This window comes from Pelmatolapia mariae, linkage group LG4, assembly GCF_036321145.2.
Source record: "Pelmatolapia mariae isolate MD_Pm_ZW linkage group LG4, Pm_UMD_F_2, whole genome shotgun sequence".
NCBI lineage: Eukaryota > Metazoa > Chordata > Actinopteri > Cichliformes > Cichlidae > Pelmatolapia > Pelmatolapia mariae.
In genome coordinates this window covers 17903625-17928447 of record NC_086230.1, presented here as the reverse complement: position 1 = coordinate 17928447, position 24823 = coordinate 17903625, and the positions used below count along the sequence as shown (strand labels likewise).

Below are 24823 nucleotides of genomic sequence, written 5' to 3'. Positions count from 1 at the left end.
AACCCAATATGGATGTCTTTGGGCTGTGGGAGGAAGTCAGAGCATTTGGAGGAAACCCACGCAGGCACTGGAAGAACATACAAACTCCATAAACAAAGGTCCCAGCTGACCAAGAACTTTCTTACTATGAGGCGACAGTGCTAAAAAACTGCACCACCGAATCTGCTCTAATGGCATATTGTGATTTTTATGCTTAGGATTGCCAGTACATTCAAATTAAATATGTGTCATAACTGCTAACTGGCTGATGGGGCTCTCTTCATCTAACTCTTCTACCCATCGTAATACACCACCATATTTACTTAGGAGGAAGTATATCTGCGAGCTATCAACTGAAACCAGGAGCTACAAAAGCATCAGTATGTTACTCTGGATTTTAGCTTCGTTTAACTTTTCTATCAGAGCCTGTTGGAGTCCTGTTTGAAGTAATGTGCTGCACTCTAGTCTCAACCCTGATGTAGAGCCAGAGAGGTCAAAGGTCATGAGAATGGAGGGTAAATGCTGTGTGTGTGTGTACACTCCGATGAAGAACGACTTATAATGATTATGATGGTTCAGTAGCGTGGATTTTGTTTAATCTAGGGGAAAGTTCACCAAACATCCGTGAACTTTCTAACCAGTTTCCTCACTCTGGTGGAAATCTGAAATAATTATGTTGTTTTTCTTTTTTGCACATGCATCTTCATTTTCTGCTGCATTCTTTCTTTGCTATCCACCTCACTCAGTCTCTTTCTACATGTTATCGAGGGAGCACATATACGCTCCGTATTGTTTCGTGTCTCAGCTCAAAGTGATTTATAGCAGACCCTCCTCTCCCCTGAGACCACCCTGCTGTCTCACTGGTTTGACACAGTAAAGCTCGAGTTCAGGCTGCAGGTCCTGTTATCCTTAGAAACACAAACGTGTAACGCCCGCCGTTTTAATTACAGCCAGGGTCACATCTGTATTTGATCACATGTGTGAGACTGCTCTCAACTCCTGAAGCCTTTGTTTAAAAATAGCAACTAATGAAAAATCTCCATTTTATACCATTTAAAATGGTTTATTGCTGAATTTTGAATGTTTCCAATAAGGTGGTGCATGTCTTGTGTAAAAATACTCTAAATCAAATGGATTTTTTTCAAATGCAAACATAATGTAAAGTCACCCATCAGCTAGTGATGTGGGAACAGCTACGAAGAAAATCATGCGACGTGTTTGGGTATGTCATTTCTTATGAAAGAGGCCTTTTGAGGTTCTTATAATCTTCCGTGACGGGAATGCAGTATGCATCACCGGTAATCAACTCATCAGTGTGTGTCTACGTGCTTTAAAATATCCTCACTTGTTTTTCTGGTCTGCTGTGCCCACGCCAAAAAACCTCTCACACAATAATTACTTAATATGTTGTTCTGGAAATTTTACACCTTAGATTGCTTAAGGACACTTCTTTGACCTGCCAAACTAACTTCACTCATTCAGCATGCAAGTCTATCTATGTCCTAAAAGTATCTGTTTGGGGACTGTGCACAACCTTCACCTTAGGCTATTTCCAGTTAACCAATTTCAAAATCTCACATGGTCACTGAATTCAGGGATGTTGTCATCATACTGTTCATGTCTGAAGAACTTAATTTTACATCACAAATACATACACCTGTAAAAACTGGACAAGATGTTGAAATGCAAAGTGAGTCCAGGACAGACAAACTGGATGATGCTACTAACACAGATAGAACCCAGAGTGATGTTAAAGCTGAACCTATGGTGACTCCAAACCAGCAAACCAGGCCCTGAGCTTCAACAGGGAATAGCGTCAGTCGGACCTGCAGCCTCCATTTCTACCTGTACATCTACAGTAGAATCACCATGACGATCGCTTTGAAGTCTCAGGGAGGGGCGGCAAAACCACCAACACAAAGAAAAGATTTGCTTTGTGTTTCTGGTTTTTATGGTCATGCATTCAAAACTGAAAGAAAGACTGTGTGTGCATCTTGTTTAGAATAGTTACTTGTGTGGTCTGTGGAACTGGTAACTATACAACATTGCATTTCAGGTCATTTATAGAATAATGTAACAGATTACTTCATACAGTGAGTAATTAAGTAACATTACTGAATTACTTTCAAGAACAGTAACAAGTAATATGTTGGACTTTACATTTCTGAGTAATATTACAGATACAAAGACTCCACACCTCTATGAGTCTGTCTTGAGGCTGGAGCCCGGCACGGTCTGCAGGTGACCCGGGGTCCAGGGAGCGTATGTACTGTCCGGGCCGCGACCGATCACTGTGAAGGTTGAAGCCGTAGCCCATCTCCGACCGCACCAGGTGGCAGAGACGTGGAGCGAGCTCGGATGGGTCGACCTGGGGCCTCGACTGGGACTCGGGCTGGGTTTGAGCTTCAGCCTGGGCCTCCTGCAAGTGAATGGGAGAAAGATGTTTGTTCGCCTGCTTTGCATAAATCCTACACAATAGGATTAATCTACACTGTCAGTTAAGGGAAACCCTCAACAGAGACTAGAAAAAGAACTGGTGACTTGACACTTGACACATCACTCATTTTAAAAGGCCATGCTTAGACAAGTTGTGTTGCCTGAGGACATGGCTATTGCAGTGGTAGTGGTACAATCAAATAGTGTGCATGATTATTTGTAACTGTACGCCAATCTTTGTGGCCCTTCTATTACAGATGTGTTAGCAACAACTGTAGGAACTTAATACTGTACTCAACCAGCACAATTTACTTGACATAGTCACCCACACACATATTTTAAACTATTGACTCACAGCCATATTCCTAACAGCCAAACCACAGCCATAGCTACAGTTAGAGTCATAATCACAGCTACAGTCACGGAGGCAGCAGTTGGTAATAAGCTGGCAAACTAGTTTGTTCAGTTATCATTTAAACTTCAGTGACACAGTTAAAGGATCAGACAGTGGTTACAACCAGCAACGGTCTGCTGTATCGTAACGCAGCTTTCTTCATGCAGGAAATATAACATCAGCTATGGCTTTCTTTCTGTGAAGCAACTATTGAACCAATTTGAGGTGATTCGAGCTTTGTTAGATGGGGTGTTATCCTGCTGGAAGCAGCCGTCAAAAGATGTGTACACTGTGGTCATAAATGGATGGACACGGTCAGCTATAATGCTCATATAGGCTGTGGTGTTTAACAAATGGACAGTTGGTACTAAGGGGTCCCAAAGTGGGCCAAGAAAATATCCACAACGCCATTACACCACCATCACCAGCGTGAGAATAAATCCATGTTTTCATGGTATTCAGGCCAAATTGGCCCTACTGTCAGAGTGTCACAAAGGAAATTGAAACTTATCAGACCAGGTAACATTTTTTCAATCCTCTATTGTCCAGTTTTGGTGAGTCTGTGTGAACTTTCCTGTTCTTAGCTTCTGGTGTGGACTTCTGCTGCTGTACTTAGTTTTACAGATTTGACCTGCTATTCATTCAAAGATGCTCTTCTGCAAAGCGTGGTTGTTTCTGTAGCCTTAAAGCAGTCTGGCCATTCTCCTCTGACCTCTGACATCAACACGGCGTTTTTGCCCAGGGCTCCCTGATGCGACCATTGTCTGTAAATGGTCTGTTTTGTGTGGTAAAATCCCAGTTGATCAGCAAGTCACTTCCTGCAAATTACCTTTCTTCCCCATTCTCAACTTTAGCAGGCCACTGAATTGCTGCCATGTGATTGGCTAATTATTATGCATTTGTGTTAACACATAGTTGAACAGGTGTACCTAACAAAGTGGCTGGTGAGTGTATATATCATAGGAATAGAAAAAAAAAAGTGAAAAAATATAAATTGCCAACAGTTATCAGTTCATGATGTCAGAAAACAATAAAAAGTGTGAACAATAAAACACGTGAGCATCAGAGAGAGAGATGAGATCAATCGCAGCTGACGTTTGGTCTGCAGAGAAGTTACATCACAGCAGTGGTATTTATGTAGGGATATATGTACAACGGTTCATATGTAAATGTAAAAAAAGATGGAATCCATCAAAGCTCCTTTCCGCAGAGCTTATGATGATTTTCAGAATCAGATAACTAAACACGCTCCGCCACCTTTCCACTCCACTGGGTGAATATTTTATACATAAAAAGCGATGCTTAAATTCAGTGATAATTTAATCATACTCACCGTGTTACGTTTTGAATAGTTCCGGCTGATTTTTTTGTTGGTTAACAATAACCTCCTTTTCATGTACCACCATTCACTCGTTTAATAGGATGTCTGATTTTATTATAAGATTTCAATCTGGACTGAAAATGTCCATTTGCAGCATATCTCTGACTAATAGCCTGGGTGAAGACATTTATAGAACCTGTATAATTGTGCCTTGAGTTCTACAGTGTGATCACGCTGATTTACCCTCCTACACACCCAGGAGAGAAATGTGCTGCGAGAGGGATGGCCAGCTCCATAACCCCTGCTGATATTAGCATTGAGATAACAGACAGGCTGAGCTGGAGTCCACATAATGTACACATGCTGTGTTCACATGATGTAGCTCCAGCCACATTACGCAACTTGAGAAGCCTTTTGCTTTCACTGCATATGCAAAAACTAAGATCACGGTCCAACTTGCGCCAGCTATAAATACATATGGAGCATGTGGGCAGGGTGAGAGAGAAAAGAGACAAAGGTAGTATGGTGTGTTAACAGGAGATGATGGTTGATGACAGCTTCTTCTTTTCTTTTTTTTCCCTATTTTCTAACTCGTCACTCATTTCCATTCAACTTCCTGGACATTAATGCAAACGGCTCCCGAGGACATGAATCTCCACAGCAGTTCTCACCAAGAAAGACCTCAAAAATAACAAAGATGGCAACATATAATTTCAGTTCAGGCGCAGAATTCTTTAGGGCAGCAGTGATCTGGGCAGCTTGCCATTAGATGGAGGGAGAGAGCGAAGAGAAGGGAGTAAGAACTGACAAACAATGGAATAATTCACAGTCCTCTGTTTCCTGGCTGGAGAGGAAGTGCCTGGGTTGGGCAGCTGGGGCGGACTGTCCAAGGGAGAGAAAAAATATTTGCAATATCGAATGCATTAGTATCCTGGGATGTAGGCAAAGGGAATTAACAAGAAAATGACAGAACGGAGGAGAGAAGGAAGGCAGAGAGAGAAGTGAATGAGTGAGCGTGCATGTGTGGGAGGGATAGAAAATTAGATGCAGTGAGAGGGCTGGGAAATAAAGTTCAAGAAAAAAGAGAGACAGGCAACTTAAGAATATGCAGAGCTAATAGATAAACACAGAGTGCTAAGAGAAATCATGATGACAGAAGTTTCCAGTAAGACATGATGGCGAGGTCTGCAGTGGAACTCCTCTAACATAAACACCGAGAGGAGCACAGCTGGGAGTTATTAGGTCGGGGGAGACGTAAGCGCCTGCCAATCTAACCTCCAACCGCCTCCCAGTGCCTGTCTGCACCCCACTAATCACCCCCTGGGGTCTGTGCCATCTCTTGAACTCCGTGTCCTCAGCATAGTGTGCATTCAGGACACTTTATTTTGGCGCTGTGGGTTTCTTCTGCATAAAACTAAGAGCATAGGTTAGCTGCAGGCCTCACTCACGTGTATGTGTGTGTACTCCGCTCCACATCGAGGAAGATTAATTTGGGCAAGAGGAAATTGTAAAGGACGGAGGCGCTGATTTGAAAGATTTGAAGGGTGACAGCCAAAAGGCTCGGAGGGCTTTAAGTTACCACACAACCTTGCCAAAAGTGCAGGCAAACAAATGAAATGTAGCCACTGTGTTTGTTTGAACTGTGGGTGCTGAAAACCTGATGGTTTTTGGAGAAAATATTTCGATGAGAGAGAGAAAAATGAGATGTAATGTTCTTATTTTTGTCAGCAAACTAGCTTGTCATCAGGAAAGTTATCAGCATTGGACATTTTGTTTTTCAAAATAGAGTGCCACATGGGAGGAGAAGCGATAGGAAATGCTGGAAAAAAGCAGAGACCATGTAACTACAAGTTCATGGAAAATGACCAGGCTGCTTTTTTTATAAGGAATATGGAATATTCCACTCTTACTGCTGTACATTAAACATGACATACAAACGCATACTGACCCGAGCATCCTGACTGTGACTTCCTGACTTTGCTGTCAAAGGGACGAGTGCCCTCCAAAGGATTGCATTAGTTTCCAGCCACAATGAAATTTTGCTGTGGCTGGTCTCAGTAGATGCATGTGTGGGTGAATACCCAAGTCATTTCTTTAACTCTGCAATTGGGTTTATTTTGATTGCACTAAAAGTTTGAGGGCTAAATTTTCTTTTGTTTAATGTATGAGATGACATGCCAGAGCTGGTTCACTTTATTTTCTTATGCTTATTTTTTCCATTGGCAGCTTTTGCCCAGTTAGTTCCATATTTTGTACATTAGATTTATTCACTGGCGAACAGATTCATTAGCCATCGGTAGCTCAGTTTGTCCTTCGGGACAAATTGTGTCACTTGCGAGCCGTCTTAGTAGCTCAAAATGGATAGTGACATATAAACTGCATATACAAAAACACTTGTCAAGTCTAATTAAAAACACTTGCTGACTTTAACCTAAAATCTGGTCATTTTATTGCAGATTATACTTAATGCATGTGCAAGTTATGTAACGTAGGATGGTTGTCCATGACTTGGCGGGGTTGATAGTTTGATTCATGGCTCCCTCATGACTTCCAGCCCATGTTTCCTCAGGCTAGAAAACTGCCACTTTATGTCTTTGAGACATTCCTGCAGTTTAACTATTTGGTGTGTGTCTTCTGGCTTCCTTGACAGACATAGTTGTGTATCATTTGCATTGCAATAAAAATGTATACTATGCCTGATACTGATGATACTGCCTGGGGGAAGCATAATAATGTAGAGTGAACTGGTCCTAGCACAGAACCCTGTGGAACTCCATAATTAACCTCTGTGTGTAAGGACTCCTCATTTACATGAACAAATTAGAGCTTGTTAGATATGATTCAAACTACTGCAGTGCAGTTGCTTTAATTCTTATGACATACTTGAATCTCTGTAATAAAATATTGTGTTCGACAGTATTGAACACAGCACTGAGGTCTAGCAGGACAAGCACAGAGACGAGTCCAACGTCAGAGCACTAAATCAGTGGAAGGTCTGAGAAATCAGAGAGAAACACTGAGTAACTGGTAACTTCCTGGATTCTTGCTGCCTGCCTGGCCTCAGCTCCTGGCAGTTAATTGTCATTTTTACATAAGGAGGATTTTTTTTTTAAGACCTTGGGTTAGACTGAGGCCACCCTTTCCCCTATGTTAGCAGTCTTCACAAATAAAGCTCTATTTCTCTACCTGAAAGTAGATATTTTTTTTCTCCCCAGAAAATGACTGAAGTCAAGACAAAATTAGCCAAAAAAGGCAGCACTAAGCTGTGTTCTGGGGTCTTCTCACCATTTCATATGTATATGTGGAAAGCTGTAGGTGGTGAGAACAGCTGCAAGACCCAACACAGAACAGAGGATGCATCAGTGATAACAGACACTGACATTGATACAACCGGAAAGGTGAAGCTGGGGTGGAGGTGGGTTGCAAAGCAGCTTGCAGGTTCACAAGTAACTGTGTGCAGGTTAAAGCAGCTTAAATATCACGCAAGATATGCGATTTGCCAGAGAGATGCACGGAAGGATATCAGATGATCTATCAGCTCATGTGGGCTTGCAATGAGAGCAACTAGTCTGTCTGGATTGTGCATGAGCTTGACTTTATGGCCAGCCTGAACAATGCTAGGATTTTAAGGTTAAACCCATTATTACTTATATTGGTTTTCACAATACAGGTTATATCACAAAACTTTATCACTGATCTCCAAAACAGTGTGCACTTTAATGGGAGCAGTTTGAAGTTTGGCAGAGTAAGAAAGAAGACACACCAGTTTACATGTTTAATTGGTTTATGTGCACAGATGCTTCTCCATATTTTCCTCCTTGCAGTGACTACTGAAAGTGGCATTGGCAGGTGATGAAACTAGATCGCAGCTTGTTGAATAATTGAGCAGTGGTCTGCTGCGATGGATGGATCATGACCGGTTGTTAACCCTTTCACAGCCAGGGTGTGTGTTTGGGTCATGCCTACGTGTGTGTACTGTTATACCTGCCCTAGATTTCCTACAAAGAAACTTTAGATCCCCTGTGTGTGTGCATCAAGTGGCTTCCGTAGAGATTATTGTAAACTTAATAGCCTCTTTATAAGTCAGTCAGCCCTTTGAACCGTGAGACAAAAGAATGCAGTCTTTCATGCTGAATTTGTATTGCTAAGACAGATGTGGGAAGCTCTGAAATATGACAAGTGTCATGAAATTAAATAATAACCATATTCATGTTTGTACAACAAGCATACCCACTATTGTTGATAAATAGAGTGTGTCTACTGACCAAAGACATTACAATTGCAGTCATTTGGAAAAGAAAATTTCCACAGGAATCTGTGCAAACCTGTTAGAAACTAACTGCACAGCCAGGTGCTGCTAATCAAATGAACTTGATTAACTAATCATCAGCAAATGCGAGCACCTCTTTTAAAGCACAGGTTTTGCAGTTTGCAGGTCTGGAGGATTCAGGTGTGTGTTAATATAACAATCTTCTTAGGCGTGGACATCCCAACAAATTCACCCCAAGGTGAAACTGTGCAATGCTCAAGGAAACTGCAAAAAAAGAAGCTGTATCTAAGACTCTACTGACCTCGACTAGTATGTTACATGTTAAAGTTTATGACAGTTCAAAAAGATAGAAAAAGACTGAACAAGTACAACTTGTTTGGGAAGGCTGGCAGGCAAATGCTTCTTCTCTCTTAAAAAAAACATGGCAGCATGGCTTAGCTTTGCAAAGCTGCACCTGAACAAACCACAAGAACTCTGAAACAATGTCGTTTGGACAGAGCATACCAAAGTGGAGATGTTTGGCTGTAATGCACACCGCCATATTTGGTGAAAACCAAACACAGCATATCAGCACAAACACCTAATGCCAACTGTCAACTTGTTGGTGGAGGTGTGATGATTTGGGCTTGTTTTGCAGCCAGACAACCTGGGGAACTTTGAGTCACTGATTAAACCATGAACTCCTCTGTGTGCCAAAGCATTGTAGAGTGGAATCAGCCAACTAAAACTGGGCCAATCTTTGGACATGCACCAGGACAATGATCCCAAGTACAGCAGCAGATCTACAGCAGAATGGTTGAAAAAGAAAAGAATCAAGGTGTTGCATGGCCCAGTCAAACATCAGACCTCAACCTGACTGAAATTCGGTTGCAGGATCTAAAGAGAACTGTGAATAAACAATACCTGCAAACCTCAGTGAACTGAAGCAACACTGAATCAAAGAGTGGGCCAAAATTCCTCCACAATGATGTGAGAGAATGATAAAAGTAATATACAAAACAATGACTTCAAGTTATTGCTGCTGAAAGTGGTTCTACAAGGTTTTGCAGAACTGCACAGAATCCCATGAAAACGTTTATTTTCATGACTGTACTTGTGCATCTATCAAATGTCAGTAATGGTTAAAATAAAACCTAACTTTAGAACACGTTTATGGAATAAAATGACATTCCGACAAAAAATACAATCTGGAACTAAACTAAATGTGCAGCTTATTTTTTCTTTTCCATGGCCTTGGTGTAATTTATTTTATGACTTTCCATAACCCGACCAGAGTTCTTTCATGACCTAAAAAAACTGTATCCCAGTTTGTTGTTGTTACTCCTCAGCTTGGAAACATTTTCACTGGAGTCGACAGTCTGTTTTCCAGCTGGGCATGCAACGCAGAAATTACCATAAGTGTTCAAAACACAAGAAAACACCTCTGCTGTAATCCTGTAGCAGCTGACCACTAACAAAAAAGAAAAAGTTTGCATGTTTTCATACAGTAAGTATCTATGAGATTACATCAAAAAATACTCTAGTATAAGCAACAACGTGCACAGCATAAGGAAGAAGCTGCTGCTCTTGTTTCCATGCATGCTTGTCCTTCATCATCTGGGGAGGATCCTCACTTATTTGGGTTTTTTTTTAGCATGGAAAGATTTTTATCAGGGGTGTTTTGGAGACATCAATCATGCAATGAATTTGACACCCGTTAGAGCCGTGGAAAGAAATGCCTGCCTTTGTTTGTTCACTTTACTAGATAATAACCACAATGATTAAGGACATTCAGTGGCTCTTTGTGTGCCACTGAGCATTTAACTATTTATTGTTCATCTTGATCCTGTCCTTGTTTTAATAGGCCTGCAGACATGTTTACTTGACAAGTAAGAAAAGCCCCAGAGTTCCTGATAACCCCGTTCTGTTTAACTGCAGAAGTAATTAATTGCATTGTTTGTACCGTGACATGGCATAATATGCCTGTGGTGAGAAAAAGAGGCCCTGCTGGGGCAGATAAAGTTTTCTTTAATGAACTGCATTAGCGGAAAAGAGGTTAGTGAATGGCCATTTAGCTGAGGATTGGCTTTTACTCTGACCTTTGTGCCCGACACCAAAACCTGCCTGTTTTATACCACGTGTTATAGTCTTGTTCACAATACATGTGTCGCTGAGGTCTTCTTCATTAAACTGAATCATGATTTACATGCTTAGTTACATGGGTTAATAAATAAATGACATCATTGCTGACTGAAATCCCCTCGAGTGGACACTGAAGCCAGAGTTGACCCGAATCTAACTTAAAATAATGTTCCATGACATTACATGCAAACAGCAGCACATGGGACTTCTGCTGATGCCATGGTTGACAAACAGGGACATAGAGACGGCAGAGGAACTAGTGGAGCCAATTCCTTCAATCAGGGCGCCTCAGTAACATGTTAGGTAACCTCACAACTAGATACAAGACTAACTAATGTGGACACACAGGTATAGAATCTAATATATATATATGTATGTATGTATGTATGTATGTATGTATTATACATATGTATGTATATATATATATGTATAATGTGAAAACACATTATATATATATATACATGTATATATATATATAATGTGAAAACACGGCTTCACATCTGAGAGAGTGTAAAGGAAAGACTTGAAATCTTCAGAAATCCCATCTGAGGATAGTTTAATGGGACTTTACCAAATTAAGAAAATTGCTTGCTACGTCTCAGACTTGCAGACCACAACGACTCTGCCTTCAAATTGTGTGTGTGTATATATATGTGTGTGTGTGTGTGCCCTACGTGCAGCTGCTTCAAGTGTTGCTCAAGCAGAGAGGGAAAGAGCAACTCGGGCCAGTTTACAGTGGGCGAGAAAGACAGGAGTGAGGAGGGGAATGAGAAAAAAGGGAATTGAGGGCCAACTGAAGGGAAGCAGAGGCAGGGTTTGTGGCTTGTAAAAATGAAACTGGAGGAAAGTGGGTTAGAAAAATAAGCAACAGAAGAGAGCACTGGTCAAGAGACGATACACAGGACGTCGAGGGCAGGGAGAAAGGCAGCGCTAGAGACAGAGAGAGAAGAGAAAATATAAGAATGTGAAGACTGGCCAGAGATTTAAATAGCTGATGAGTTTTCCTGCTGATTTTGGTGTTGTTATTGTGTAACAGCAGCGCGAGTGTTTGGTTTGTGTGTCCAGTGCTGCTTTACCAGGACAGAGCTGTTTAGATCTGTTTACAAAAGCCTTTGCTCGGCTTCACCGCATGTATGTGTGTGTGTGTGTGTGTGTGTGTGTGTAGGTGAGTAATACGTGCAGCACCTGCTCTGTAAGTGTTTCCTGAGGACATAACTCCTGACTCCCGAGCAGCGTGATTAGACTGGAAAATTGTAACCTGGAAAAACTGCATCAGTCATAGATGAAGTTTTCCACAGGCTTTATCATCGGTGACTGCTTGGACTCTTTGGAAGAATTTTGGGGAGATGAATACTAACTGTTAAAAGTTCACATTTTTTAACACTAATTGTTTAAACCATCTTGAGAATACAGTGGGAAGATTAATAACACCCTCTTATCAGAACAGTAGATATGAGGAAAGCCAGTAAGTCTGCATACCACCAAATTAAAGCTAGGAAAAGGACACACTTTATATTATTTATTGTCACCGTGTCCAATAATCAGGCTTAAAAAAAACTTTCGTTTGCTATTTTTTTCGGAGGTTATGCTCTGCGTTATTTCTTGGCTTTGAGAAATTAATAGTTTCCCCTCGTTGTTTGTCTGCTGGCCAAGAAAGACAAAGAAAAGTTAACATGTTAATTAGTGGTGATGGTAGGCAAGCTTTGTTACCCTTTGGCAGGGCAAGGTTGGCATGAAGTGAGTACATCAGAGGGTCAGCTCAGGCTGACAGCTTTGGAGGTAAAGACAGACAGGCAAGAGTGCAATGGTCTGGGCATGTGCAGAGGAGGATATATTAGACAAAGGATGTTAAAGATGGAGCTGCCAGGAAAGAGGACATGCAGAGAGCTGGTGTAACAGAGAAGGATGCTAGAGATAGGGTGAGATGGAAGCCGATCCACTGTGGCGAGCCCTAAGGAGAGCAGTCGGAATAATAATAATAACAACAACAACAATAATAAAGGTCTGACCAACCGTTTTAGACTTGGAAACAACATTCCCTCTGACTGTGACATTTTGATATCTCTCACAACTAACCTGGAGTAGGGATGGCAACCGAGAACCTTGAAGTTCCAGTAGAGAACTGGTTCCCAGCAGTCCAGTTCCTTGAAATTGTCAGTCTGCTTTACTATCGATCCCACCTATTAGTTCTACTTGCACTTGCACTACATATTCAGTTGATTTCAGTTCCTGTGTCGCAGGAGGACGATAGTGGCCGGTCTGCAGAGTGGATATGGACATAACTTTTATTTTTATTGCACAAAAGGACGACAGCGTGATGCTAAAGTGGAAACTGCATCCAGAACATAAACAAGTGCATTATGCCGCTAAAACAACTTCAGCTCTTTGCATTCACCTGCACAGACAGCATGCTAATCTTAATTTAGACAACATGCTAACTCTAAGGTAGCCAAGAACCCAGAGCGATGTTAAAGCTATTGCTGTTCTAACAATGCTAAGCTATGCTGGCTGGCTGCTGGTTCCACATTTACTAGCATGAGAGTGGTCTCGAGCTCCTCAGCAAGAAAGCAACAACTATTTTAAAAAAAGAACTTCATTTCAGGGACAACAACAGCATACATGCTAAACAAAATCACGAGTTATAATTTTCAAAAGCCACAGCTGATGACTCAACATGCCTGCTGTCACATGGGTGCACAGTCAGAATTTCTGGTGAAATTTAAGTCATTAGCACAAATGAATTCAGGCTCTAAATGTCCATTTGAAATTCATGAACTCGCATACACCCGCACATGACTTCCATCATCTGACTGAGACTCTGTGATTGTGTCTGGTTTCCACTGGTAACAGCTCCTTCTAAGTATCTGTAGGGCCTGTGAGGTTACAGTAGTGCCTTCTTTTAACAATCTTTAAATATGTACTGCAGTGATTTATTACTTTTTCCATAAAAAATGTATTCACTCCCTAGAATTCAAGCTATGAGTACAACAGATGAATAAAAAAGCATTTATTAGCCTGGAATTACACCGCAATGCAGAAAAAAACACTTACATATGAGCTTCCTGTAATTTTTTTTTTGTCATGCTGACTTAAATAAGTGATTAAGCAAGCATGGATGCTGATATCTGTTGTCATTTAACACCTGCTGAAGATGCCTGCAGTTCAATTGTCAGACTGAAGCTGTAATTAGCTGCAAAACTCCTGTGAGTGCTAACATATTGTGCAGTAATTTTGTAGCTGGGGGCCTTTGCTGTCACCAAGCCCAGACGAGAGCATGATGGATATGAAGGCACTCAGCTTGACTCTTCTTAATAAGCACAGAAATAGCTTTGATGCAGAGGCAATTATACAACCCTCTGAAATGTCATTGCAGGCTGGAAAAAAGGCAAACTACCAAAACATTTGACAAGAAATACTGTTTTCTGACAACCTTACAGAGTTTTAGAAAGCTACTGAAATAATAAGATTATTATATTATATATTATATCAGACTGTTGCATATTATTCTTTTGTAATGCTGATCTAAATATCAAATTTAGAAAATTTCCCTTTTGACAGGCATAAAATAGCATTTTATTTGCTGCATATCTCCACACGGCGTGCAGTGTGTGCTTAAAGAAACTGGGGAAAAGAACAAGTGGAATGTTTAAAAAGCTACCCACAGCAGATGAACAGTATCTGGAAGTCATGTTCTTTAAAAATAGGAAAAAATCTCAGCCTTCAGCTGATCCATCTGCTGTTCACTAAAGCCTCATCAGAAACTGTCTCAGTGGAAGGTTGGCTCTCAAGAAACCATTTTTAAGGAAGGGAAACAGGGAGAGAAAGCTGAAGTATGTCAAATTACACAAGAGCTGGACTGAAAATTAGTGGCAACAGATCTGATGGAGCCATGAATCCAAATCTAAAATGCACAAAGTCTGTGCTGAAGAATAAAGGTATTCACACCATATATTGACTTTCAAGCTTGTTAGAATTGTACAGACTCCATTTTTGCCTTAAATGTTGTATTTCCAAGTACGTTTGCACATATTTCAATAAATCACTGCACCTTTTTCCCATTTCCTGAGGAAATGATAACAAACTGAGTGGTGGTTCAAGACTTTTGCACAGCACTGTATGTGATGGGTCGGCCGTGTTTCCTGATGTTGTGATTTCATTGGAAACAAATGTGACCTTCGGAGCAAATCGTCCATGAGAGCCGCTGTATGCAGCTGATGGGATTTTCACGGCCCGATTTCACTACAGAAGGAAAAACATCAAACACACTGACTGTCCAAAATGATTTTCCAGAGAGCAGACTCTTTGCCTCAGTGATTTCAGCATCCTGTATCCTAACAGTGATCTGTCGTTGTTTCATTTTCACAGTCATGCATGAGGTTAGTGAAACTATGCAAAGCCAGAAAGCACAACAGGTGGTTTAAGCCACCCTTACAGAGTTTCGCTATCTCTCACTATCTTTCTTCACCTCATTCTTCCTTAATCTCCTGTTTGTTTTGCATTTCACCCTCCATGCCATGATAACTTATGTCAGCTTTCTGCTCAACCCTTTAACCCTTTCACTAGTACTTTAAAGTATCACATCCAGCATGAAGAAACTGGCAGAAAAACAAAAAGCTTGCTTCTACATACATTTAAATGTCATTTCAAATTATGGGCCAATGCTGACGCATTTAGTGGTAATGTGATGATGTATGTGTTAGAAAGAGGCAGCGATGTTTTAAAGGTTGGGGCAGTTATTTTCTCTACCCTCTGGTTGTTTTCCCACCTTCAAATTCATGTAAAAATTACTCTCCATTTTGTGTTTTTGCTGTGTGATGGGACGGCCGTGAGTGATGTAACGTTTGGATGAGTGTGTCCGCACCCCTGTTATCAGTGCGTGGCAGATATCCCTCAACTCTCAGAGGTGACGGTTGTGGGTTTGCGTGTGTTTTTCACAGTGTCCAAGAAACCGTTTGAATGAGTAGAGCTTAAACAAGTAGTTTATCTATTGATTACAAAATAATCAGAATGTTTATCAGTTTAAGACATTTTCAAGCAAAAAAGTAACAAATATTCTTTGAAATTGAATTTGTGATTTCATTTAACATTTTATGTGTATTTGATTTTTAAACAAAACAAGACATTCGACCAGGTTTTGGATAATTATCAGTTATCCAAAAATAGAAAGAAGTTATACAAGTTACAGACCTATATATGTGCATGTATTACAACAGTATGTCATATCATGGAGATACAAGCATGATCCGTGCTGGATGCCTCAACACAGACTTTGAACATGGCGTGGTTGTTGGTATGACACGGGCTAATCTGGGTATTTCAGAAACTGCTGACCTACTGGGATTTTTCTGCACAACCATCTCTAGGGTTTACAGAGAACACACAACAAATTGAAGCAGATGGGGTAGAGTAGCAGAAGACCACACCGGATGCCACTCCTGTCAGCTAAGAGCAGGAAACAGAGGATACAGTTCACATGGGCTCACCAAAACGGGACAATAGACGATTGCAAAAAACATTGCTTGGTCTGATGAATCTCAATTTCTCCCGTGATATTCTGATATTAACATAAAGCATGGATCCATCTTGCCTTGCATCATCGGTTTGGGGTGGTGGTATAATAACGTGGGTACCATGAGTTAGTACCAACTGGAGTATTGTTGCTGACCATGTCTATCCCTTTATGAACACAGTGTGGCCATGGTATGATGGCTGCTTCCAACAGGATAACAGGTCATCTCAAAAACTGGTTTCTTGAACATGCCACTGAGTTCACTGTACTCAAACGGCCTCCACAGTCACCAGATCTCAGTCCTACAGATCACCTTCGAGTTGTAGTAAAACAGGAGATTCCCATCATGGATGTGCAGCCAACAATTCTGCAGCAACTGAGTGATGCTATCATATCCAAAATGAGGAATTCTGAGGAATGTTTCCAAATCTTGTTGAATCTGTGCTGCAAAGAATTAAAACAGCTCTAAACTCTAAAAGAAAGTCCAACCCAGAACTAGCAAAATGTACCTAATAAAGTGGCTGGTGAGCGAATATTAAGAGAGCAGAGTTTTCCTTTGGTGTTCTGCCACAAACATTCCCATCTCAAATGTTAACCAACACAATCACAGGCTTAACCTCACCTCACATGCAGGTGAGGTCAAGCCTCCTCCTCTTGTTTGTCACTACTCAAGCATCCTTAGAATTCCCAGTTGATCCATAAGGAAGCAAAACCTCTCTCCCATTACTTGACTCCCACAGACAGAGCAAAAGATGGCTTCAATTAAACAGGTCTGAGATGTGTTATCCGAGTAAAACAGAGCAAGGCCAGTGGGACGTCAGATGTCTTTTTCAAAGTGTGTGTGTGTGACCTCTGTGAGGATCGATGTATGGGAATATATGCTGGCTTGCAGCTGTGAGTGTAGCAGATATAAAAAGGAGTGTATCAGGGAAGCAGCAGAGATGTGACAGCAAGTCTGCATCAAACAAAAAGCTCTCTTCACTACTTTCAAGGACTTCTCACTCAGCAGAATAATTTCTTGCTGCTTGCTTTTTGAGTTCTCTGTATGTTACAGTGTTTCTGTCTCTTTCTCTCATATTTTTTTGCCAGCACTTTGCGTGGGCAGTGCACTGTTCGATCCTCACCCTGGCTGCGGCCGACCTACTGTATATTCCCACATCCAACAACTGACATTTAAAAGATGACATTAAGAAAACTGAGACAGAGAAGCAGAACAGAGCGTTCATTACCCAAACAGAAAAGATTTATCTGTGAGAGAACCCAAAATCACAAATTAAATATCAGAGTTAATGGTTTCAGGAAAAGCTTTTGGATGCTAGTCCCCGATGATTCAAAGATGGCATTGGATCATAGGTCTGTTTTTAACATTCAGGCCAGTAAGGGCTACACAAAAGTAGTACAGTCTATAAATAAAGCTGAGGATTTGGGTCAAGCATCTTAATTGCCACAGATATGATTTTTAGATAGCAAGAGTTCAGTTCTTTCATAATCCATCTACGTATGGCTTTGGTAATTTGTTAAGTCATTAAAAAGAGTTACAAAGTGCTCCACAGAGAAAAGGCACAATATATTAAAAAACACATGGGAATCAGTTAATGCAGATACTTTATATAAACAATATTTGTTTTAGTGGAGACTTCAAGGAAGTTGCTGAGGAGGAAAAACAGATGTTGGACAGATTTAAGCTTGTAGAAAAGGGACAACAAGCAGAGAGTTGCTGCAGGATCTGAAGTTCAGTTAGCCACATACTGCATCAAGAGCTCACCATCAGCGACCTTAATATAGTGCTGAAATCAGACCATGAAGTGGTTTCAATATTGTTCTAAAATAAACTGAAACCAATGAAAAAAAGAAAAAAAAGCACATAAGATATATATCACTAACTTTATGAGCCATGAAGGCCAGAGACCAAAAGCTCTGCGCCCTTTCGTTTTTAGCCAGACAAACTCCCCCTGCCCAAGGATCTAAAGGTACTGGCATGCGCATATGGTATTAAAAGGTCACAGGGGGACCTAACAAGTAAATGGACAAGTAAAAAGGCTATTTCAGTAATCTAGATGTTATGAAATACAACCCTTTGTTTAGTAATATGGTGCTCAAAATAGTAGGACTTCACTACACCAGCACTGCACCAATAACATCTGATTTAGACATAAAATGCCAAAAAAAGAGGAAAGGCCGTAAAGTTCAACCAGCATGTCCTGCTGGATTAGCTTATACCAGCTGATCTCAGTTCTAGTTAACCTCAGCTGAACATTATTTATGTATCCAACTGGAAAACCCCATATAAATTTAAGTTGCTTCAGCCTCTTTACAGTTGCTGCAAGCCACTATGCAACCCATCTCCAGTCCAGGTCCCCGTTTCCAGGCTTTTCCTGCTTTGTTTAAGTTAATCAGTGTCAAGTCTGCTGTCCGCTATGCCCGCGCTGTTCTGTACCAGAGAACCACATGCATATGCTTTCCACTTTTGTGTATGGAGAAGCAGGGAGTGCACAGAGCACTCATACTGCCAAATGTACATAACTGCGAACAACAATAACAATCTTCTTTTGATTCAAAGCGTTCTTAACAATAAAGAGCAGTGTCAGCACACCTTTTAAGGTTTCCTAGGTGACAAATTCAGATAAGAGCATCTACTATATAAAATGCATAACCAGACATTTTTGTATCTAATTCATTTTAGGTAACTCTACATCACTTAAACTGTCCATCTGGCGAAGTGTTCAGGTCAACATCCACTGGTTTAGCCGGGAAACAATTTGAATACATTATCAGCTCTGCATAGGGAGAGATAATACAAGAAGCACACAGCTGTGCTCACTCTCACATACCCACCCACACACATTTAACACAGTACTCTCAGTTGTTCATGTCTCTCTGGCATTACCCACCTTCAATTTCTGTGTTGCAATTCCCCAAAATACATAGCCTACACACACCATCGTTCCCCACTAGTGACCCTTCCACATCCTACGTGATCCCACTCCAGGAATTTGGTTTACTCTCTCTCTCTCACACACACAGAATCAGGACCCTTGATGTAACAACATTGGTATTCAAAGCAGGGGGTGGAGGGTCTTGTACACTAGCTCCAGATGTTGGTAAGAGTCACTCACTCTCGCCAACTTACAGTAAAAAGTAAATTAGTTTCAAACTCTTCATAAGCATGAAACATCTTTTTAGAAGACGTCAGTTTAAGGGAGATTAAACAAAAAAACACCCTAAAAGAAAACTCTGCAGAGTACCCCACACAAACTGTTGCCTCTGTGTAGCCCTTTGCAGTAACAGACACCCCCAAATGGCTCGCCTTGTCAGAGCAACAACTTCTCATCTGTTTGCCCCTCACAGTACACCTTAGAGGAGGGCAATCCTGCAGGTTATGAGACAGGCTGAAGTGGCGACTGCAGGACCCCCAGACAAATCCTGTGCTCTGTGCTGTTACATTGGAGCTGACAGGCAACATCTTTTTCCTATTATCCCGGGCAAAATGAGAGGCTGAACCAGAGAACAGGACATGTGACTCCCACTGAGTCAGAGCTGAGCCATGGTCTCATTTTCTGTTGTTAAACTAATGGCCAGAAATAATCAGTTTTAGGAGGCAGCGACCAAGAAGCAAAAGGGGCATTTAAAATACGACATGTCAAACAAGGAAAGAGACAAGCCTGCCTTGTCGTGACGGTTTACAACATCTGCAGAGAGACAGAGGAAAAGCAGATGTTTTTCTTGCCTTTGCGGATCTGTTTAAGGTTAAATACACAAAGATGTACATTACTGCTAAAAGCATCTCTACTGTTTTTGTCTGTTTTATCCAGCCAAGGAACACTGATGGCAGATTTTTTTTACACTCCTCACCCCTCTGACCTCAAGCCCTGACTTTTAAACATTGTGATGTCTGTCCATAATTATCTCACAAAATGGTTTTCACTCAAACGACTACAACAATCCGCATTTTCTAAAACTGTTTAGTGTATTTCCAGCGACCGGTCCCAAGCCTGGATACATGGGTCTGTTTAAGTTCTGTTTAAGAGGATTTTTAATCTATGTTGTTGTTGTGGTTTTCTCACTATAATATAGAGTCTTTACAATGGTCATAATGGTTTGATGGAAGTCAGAATTTAGGGCGATGCAACTGCCTGTTGAACAAACATGCACATGTGCATGTTTGTCCTTGCACCATCATCATCATCATCATCATCAGCAAATCGTTAATATGCCAAACTTGATCATGCAAATGTTTCACGATCAGATGCAGAATACCCTCACATACCACGCCCCTCCTCTCTGTAACTGTTTTGACAGATGCATCTCCACAGGGAACAGGTGATCTCTACAAGACGTCTGCAAATCTTTTACATTTTTATTTAAAATCAAGCTTCTCAGTGGGCTAGAAGCAGGATCAGTCATCTGCTGTTGCACTGTTTCATTCTGATCAGTATCTGAATGGGACATGTTGGTAAGTATCAAAGAAATCCTGGAAACAGAACTATTAAAATTACAGCTCAGATGTTGCATCATGTACCGGGAAAGCTGTAAAACTTCTCTCCTCTTTTTCTTTGTTTTCCACATATAGACTTTTTGTGCCAAATTTTGCCGTGTGTATGTTTCCTGCACGCTAAGTGGTGTCACTGTGACCGTCACCATAGCAATGACTTTCTCTGTGTTTCCTAACAAGCCTGGTGTCAAACCACCCCGGAGTCCAGCGGGACTGGAAAGACCAACAAAAGGCCGCAATATATTTATGTGTGGCGGAGGCTTCACCATGAACAGAAGAGGAAAATTCTGGCCAGGGAAAGGTGAGAGTGGAGAACAACAGAAACAATATCCACTCTGAAATGCAGCAGTTTCCACAGATGAGGTAATGCAAGCAGTCCTCCCCCCCAAACTTTCTATATTACACTTAAAAACAAACAAACAACTTAGTATGCAATCCCAGTACACCACGGGTTAATTCCTAATCTCAGTGCCAACAAACACCAGCTAGCTCTACTCTATGCATACATGCTGCTTTCTCTGCAAGCTGTTTTGCAACCCACCTCCAACCACAGCTCCTCATTCAAGTCTTGTCTGCTGTCACTTTTCTTTGTAGCAGGGTGCTGCTGCCACCATACAGTCCCTGGCCACTTTATTAGATACATTTATCTAGCTGCTTTTTAATAATGCAATTATCTAAACAGCCAAACACATTTCAGTGCATTTAGGGATAAATAACATAGTCAGAATATTGTTGATGACCAACTCTTTATGATCACAGTGTAGTCATCTTCTGTTAGCTGCTTCACTATGCACTATGTACAAAGCTCAAATCATCTAAACCTGGTTTCTTGAACATGACAATTATTTCACTGTCACCAGATCTCAGTCCAATAGAGCACCTTTGATTTGATGGAGCTAGAGATTCCTGTCATGGATGTATAGCCGACAACTCTGTAGCAACTGTGTGACGCTCTCATCTGAATATGGACCAAAATCTCAGAGGAAGGTTTCCAGCACCTTGTTGAATCTGTGCCATGAAGAATTAAAGGCAGCACTGAAGGCAAAAGTCCAACCCAGTACTAGCAACGTGTAACTAATGAACTGGGAAGTGATATCCTTCACTGGCTGTTCTAGGGAGATGTGTACGTGAGCATGCATGTCTGTGTGTGTGCTTGTTTCAAAACAGGTTCTGGAGAGAAAGTGAAACCCAATGCTTCATCTTTAAGGTTTAGTGTTAATGACACACACATAACACACCTCACTGCATGTGTGTGTCTGCAAAGGAGCAAAAGAGGAGCTCGTGGACTGAGCACAGACACCTCAGTTGTGTGCTGAGGTAAGACGAGGCAGCTTAACCTAAACTCGTGATGCTGCTGTCCTTGAAGCCTTTCTTCTGCTCTCCCAGGAGCAGGCGCAGGCAGTATGGATCACTGTTTCTGCTAGAGGCTTTCTACACAGTCTAGTGGCTGCTACCAAAGATTTTAGGAGAGAAGGAAACGAATATTGTTTCAGAGACCAAAAATAAGCGAAGTTCTTATGATCCTCAATCAAAGAGGTAGAAAAACAAAATGCCTTTAATGTGGTTCTGTAATTCAGTTACTCACTTTAAGTGGGCAAAAGTAGCTGAAAGCTGAGAACGGTGCTCAGTGATAGTGACACTTCTCTCTAATGCTGAAAAGGGCAACAAAACAGCCATTACCAGGCAAAGGTGTCATGATCTACTTATGTTAGGAGAGATTTGATGAACACAAAAAAATTGTCTGCTTCTTAGTTTTTTTGTTTTCAGTCATATATATATATATATATATATATATAGAGAGAGAGAGAGAGATGTGTACACACACACACACACACACACACCTACACACACACACACACACACACACACACACACACACACACACACACACACACACACACACACACACACACACACACACACACACACACAGCCAGTCCATCCATCGCTCAGCCGTCGACCTCTCGACTCCTTCTGCTGTACCACAAATCAAGAGAGAAGTAAACATGAGAGGAATGCGAAGGAAAAAAGCAACCTGGGGGACGAGCAGCCATAAAACAGAGGGAAAATACAGACAGTGTCATGTAACCTGGGGAACACATGCACAAACACACAAATCCCTCTCATGGGGATATTTATTGGGGAAATGTGAAAGTAATTACAGTTGCAGAAAAAAGTTCATGTCATGTTTCTTACGCATGTAGCGATTTTAGGCTATTAGACCTGCATGATCTGTGGCTGTCGAAGCTTCTATTCGTTCAGCAGACAAGGGGATATTAAAAAAAAACACAAGCTGTAATAAAAGTTTGGCATTTGACGGACATAGTTTGAAACCGAACTGATCACGGCCCAGATTTTCCCTTTGCAGCTGACACACTGGGACCTCCTACACCTCCCCTCCCATTCCCTAACAATAATTTTGAGATTTTTGTTGCTGTAAATAAAAAGTACAGTGCTCTCACTGAGTTAGTTAGCAGTAGGTTCCAACTTTGAAACCCATTTTGAGCCATACTTGTCTATGTTTAGGAAAACTGGCACCATTGAACAGACATGAAGTGAATTCCTGTTCTTTTTGGATAATTTTTGTATTGAAGAAAACATAAAATTAGGATCTTTCTCAAGTCCGCTTATGTTAATGTGTTATTTTAAATGTGTTTTTTCATGGATTCAGAGGTAAGTCTATCTATTTTAGGTCACAATGCAGCTCTGACGTCGCCTCATCTGCCCTTTCTCCCATCATACAGCAGGAGGAAACTGTCTGTGGCAGAGGCGTGTTCTGAAAACTAGAAGTTATGTTTGTTGGTGAGGGGTAGCACATGGGTTCAGGAGCCAGGGCACTCTTTTCTTACATGTGCTCATTTGGACATTACACTGCATTTTCATTGGGAAGCTAGCATGGTGTTATTCGTGAAATCTGGCACGTACCCAGCTTCACCAGGTAATATCTCGAAAATTAACAATGTATGTGTGCAAAACCGGCTATAACTTGAAATTTGTGATTTTCACTGAATATACAAACATAATCTGCACAAAGTGAACTGAAAGTGCAAATTAAAAACACCAGTAACATAAAACAGCTTGGGGGTCAGGTATCCATTAAAAAAAAAAAATCCCCAGCAGGAGGCAAGACCCTGGAAACACACTGTGCACATGCACAACCACCCTCACTGCTATACTGGTACATGCACAACCCATCTTTCTCCCTCATTGTGCGACTCCTTTGCACTGCAAGGAGGAGAGAGCACGTCCTGAAACTTCTTCTTGCAAAGCTCAAGGTTAGCACTGGCTGTGGTTCCTTCTATCTGCTCTGTCTCTTGTTCCCTCTCCTACCTTCTCTTAAAACGTGAAACCTATGAGGAAATTTGCTTAGCTCAGCGGTCTGGCGCTCCTGCTTTGATGACCAAAAAGAAACTTTTACAAGAATCAAAAACAAAGAATTGGGAGGAGTATTTTACTATGTATTTTTATAGTTTATTCTTGTCTCGGTTATTCTGTGTTTCTTCGGTGGTCTGTGTGTTTTTCCCCTCCACTTTCATTGTTGTAAACACCAAACAAGGGGACGTGCTGCATCAGCAGGCTGTGCCAATAGTCTGCATATGTGTGAGGGAACAGCTTCCTTTGAGAAGTCTGATTCTTTGGAGGCTCACAGGGATCAATCAGACCACAGAGGAACTCTTCATTGCGCCAGTAAAAACAGAAAGAAGCTGATTATCTGTCACGGTGCCTGAGCAAATGAAGTCGTTTCAGTGAACTGTTGATACATCAACAGGTTTCCTCCTTTTTTTATTCGGAACCACAGATGCCTTTTTTTGGCTCATCTTGCTGAGCTTTCCTTCAATTCTTTCATTAGACTCATTAAGACAGAAAAGAGAAACGAGAGACCGCTGAGCAATTCCTGAACCAAGTACTAGGATTTCTCCCCACAGGTCAAAGCCAGAGCTGAACAAAAGACACACACACACAAACACACGCATCCAAGGTTTAACTGATTGGGCCTGTCACTGCTCTGGTAGAAGTACTGCCTGAGTGCTGCTCACATATTGGCAAGGCAAGCCTAAGTGAAAACACATGTTGTGTAAATGCAGAGAACAGAAGTTGAGCCTCGGCCTCCCCCCAATAGAGACCATTTGAAACCAAATCCGATCAGATCTCGGAGCGTTCCAGGAGAGACAGAGCGGGCGGAAACGCTTCCTGTTTTTCAGGACAAAGGGGAGTAATAATAAGCAGTGAATCCAAAAAAATGAGAAAATAAAAAGTATCAAATGCTTACTACAGGTTAGGCAACCAACTGTGACAGCGAT

The 24823-nt window shown here is 41.3% G+C and overlaps 1 protein-coding gene across 2 annotated transcripts in view; it reads right to left on the bottom strand.

The window, feature by feature from the left end:
- The window catches only part of LOC134626138 (Na(+)/H(+) exchange regulatory cofactor NHE-RF2), a 36800-nt gene that overhangs the window by 9179 nt on the left and 2798 nt on the right, over positions 1–24823 (bottom strand). For both annotated transcript variants that reach the window (XM_063471677.1, XM_063471678.1), the window contains exon 3: positions 2177–2398. In XM_063471677.1, coding sequence (XP_063327747.1) covers positions 2177–2398 — 222 coding nt within the window. The remainder of the gene's footprint in view (positions 1–2176; positions 2399–24823) is intronic.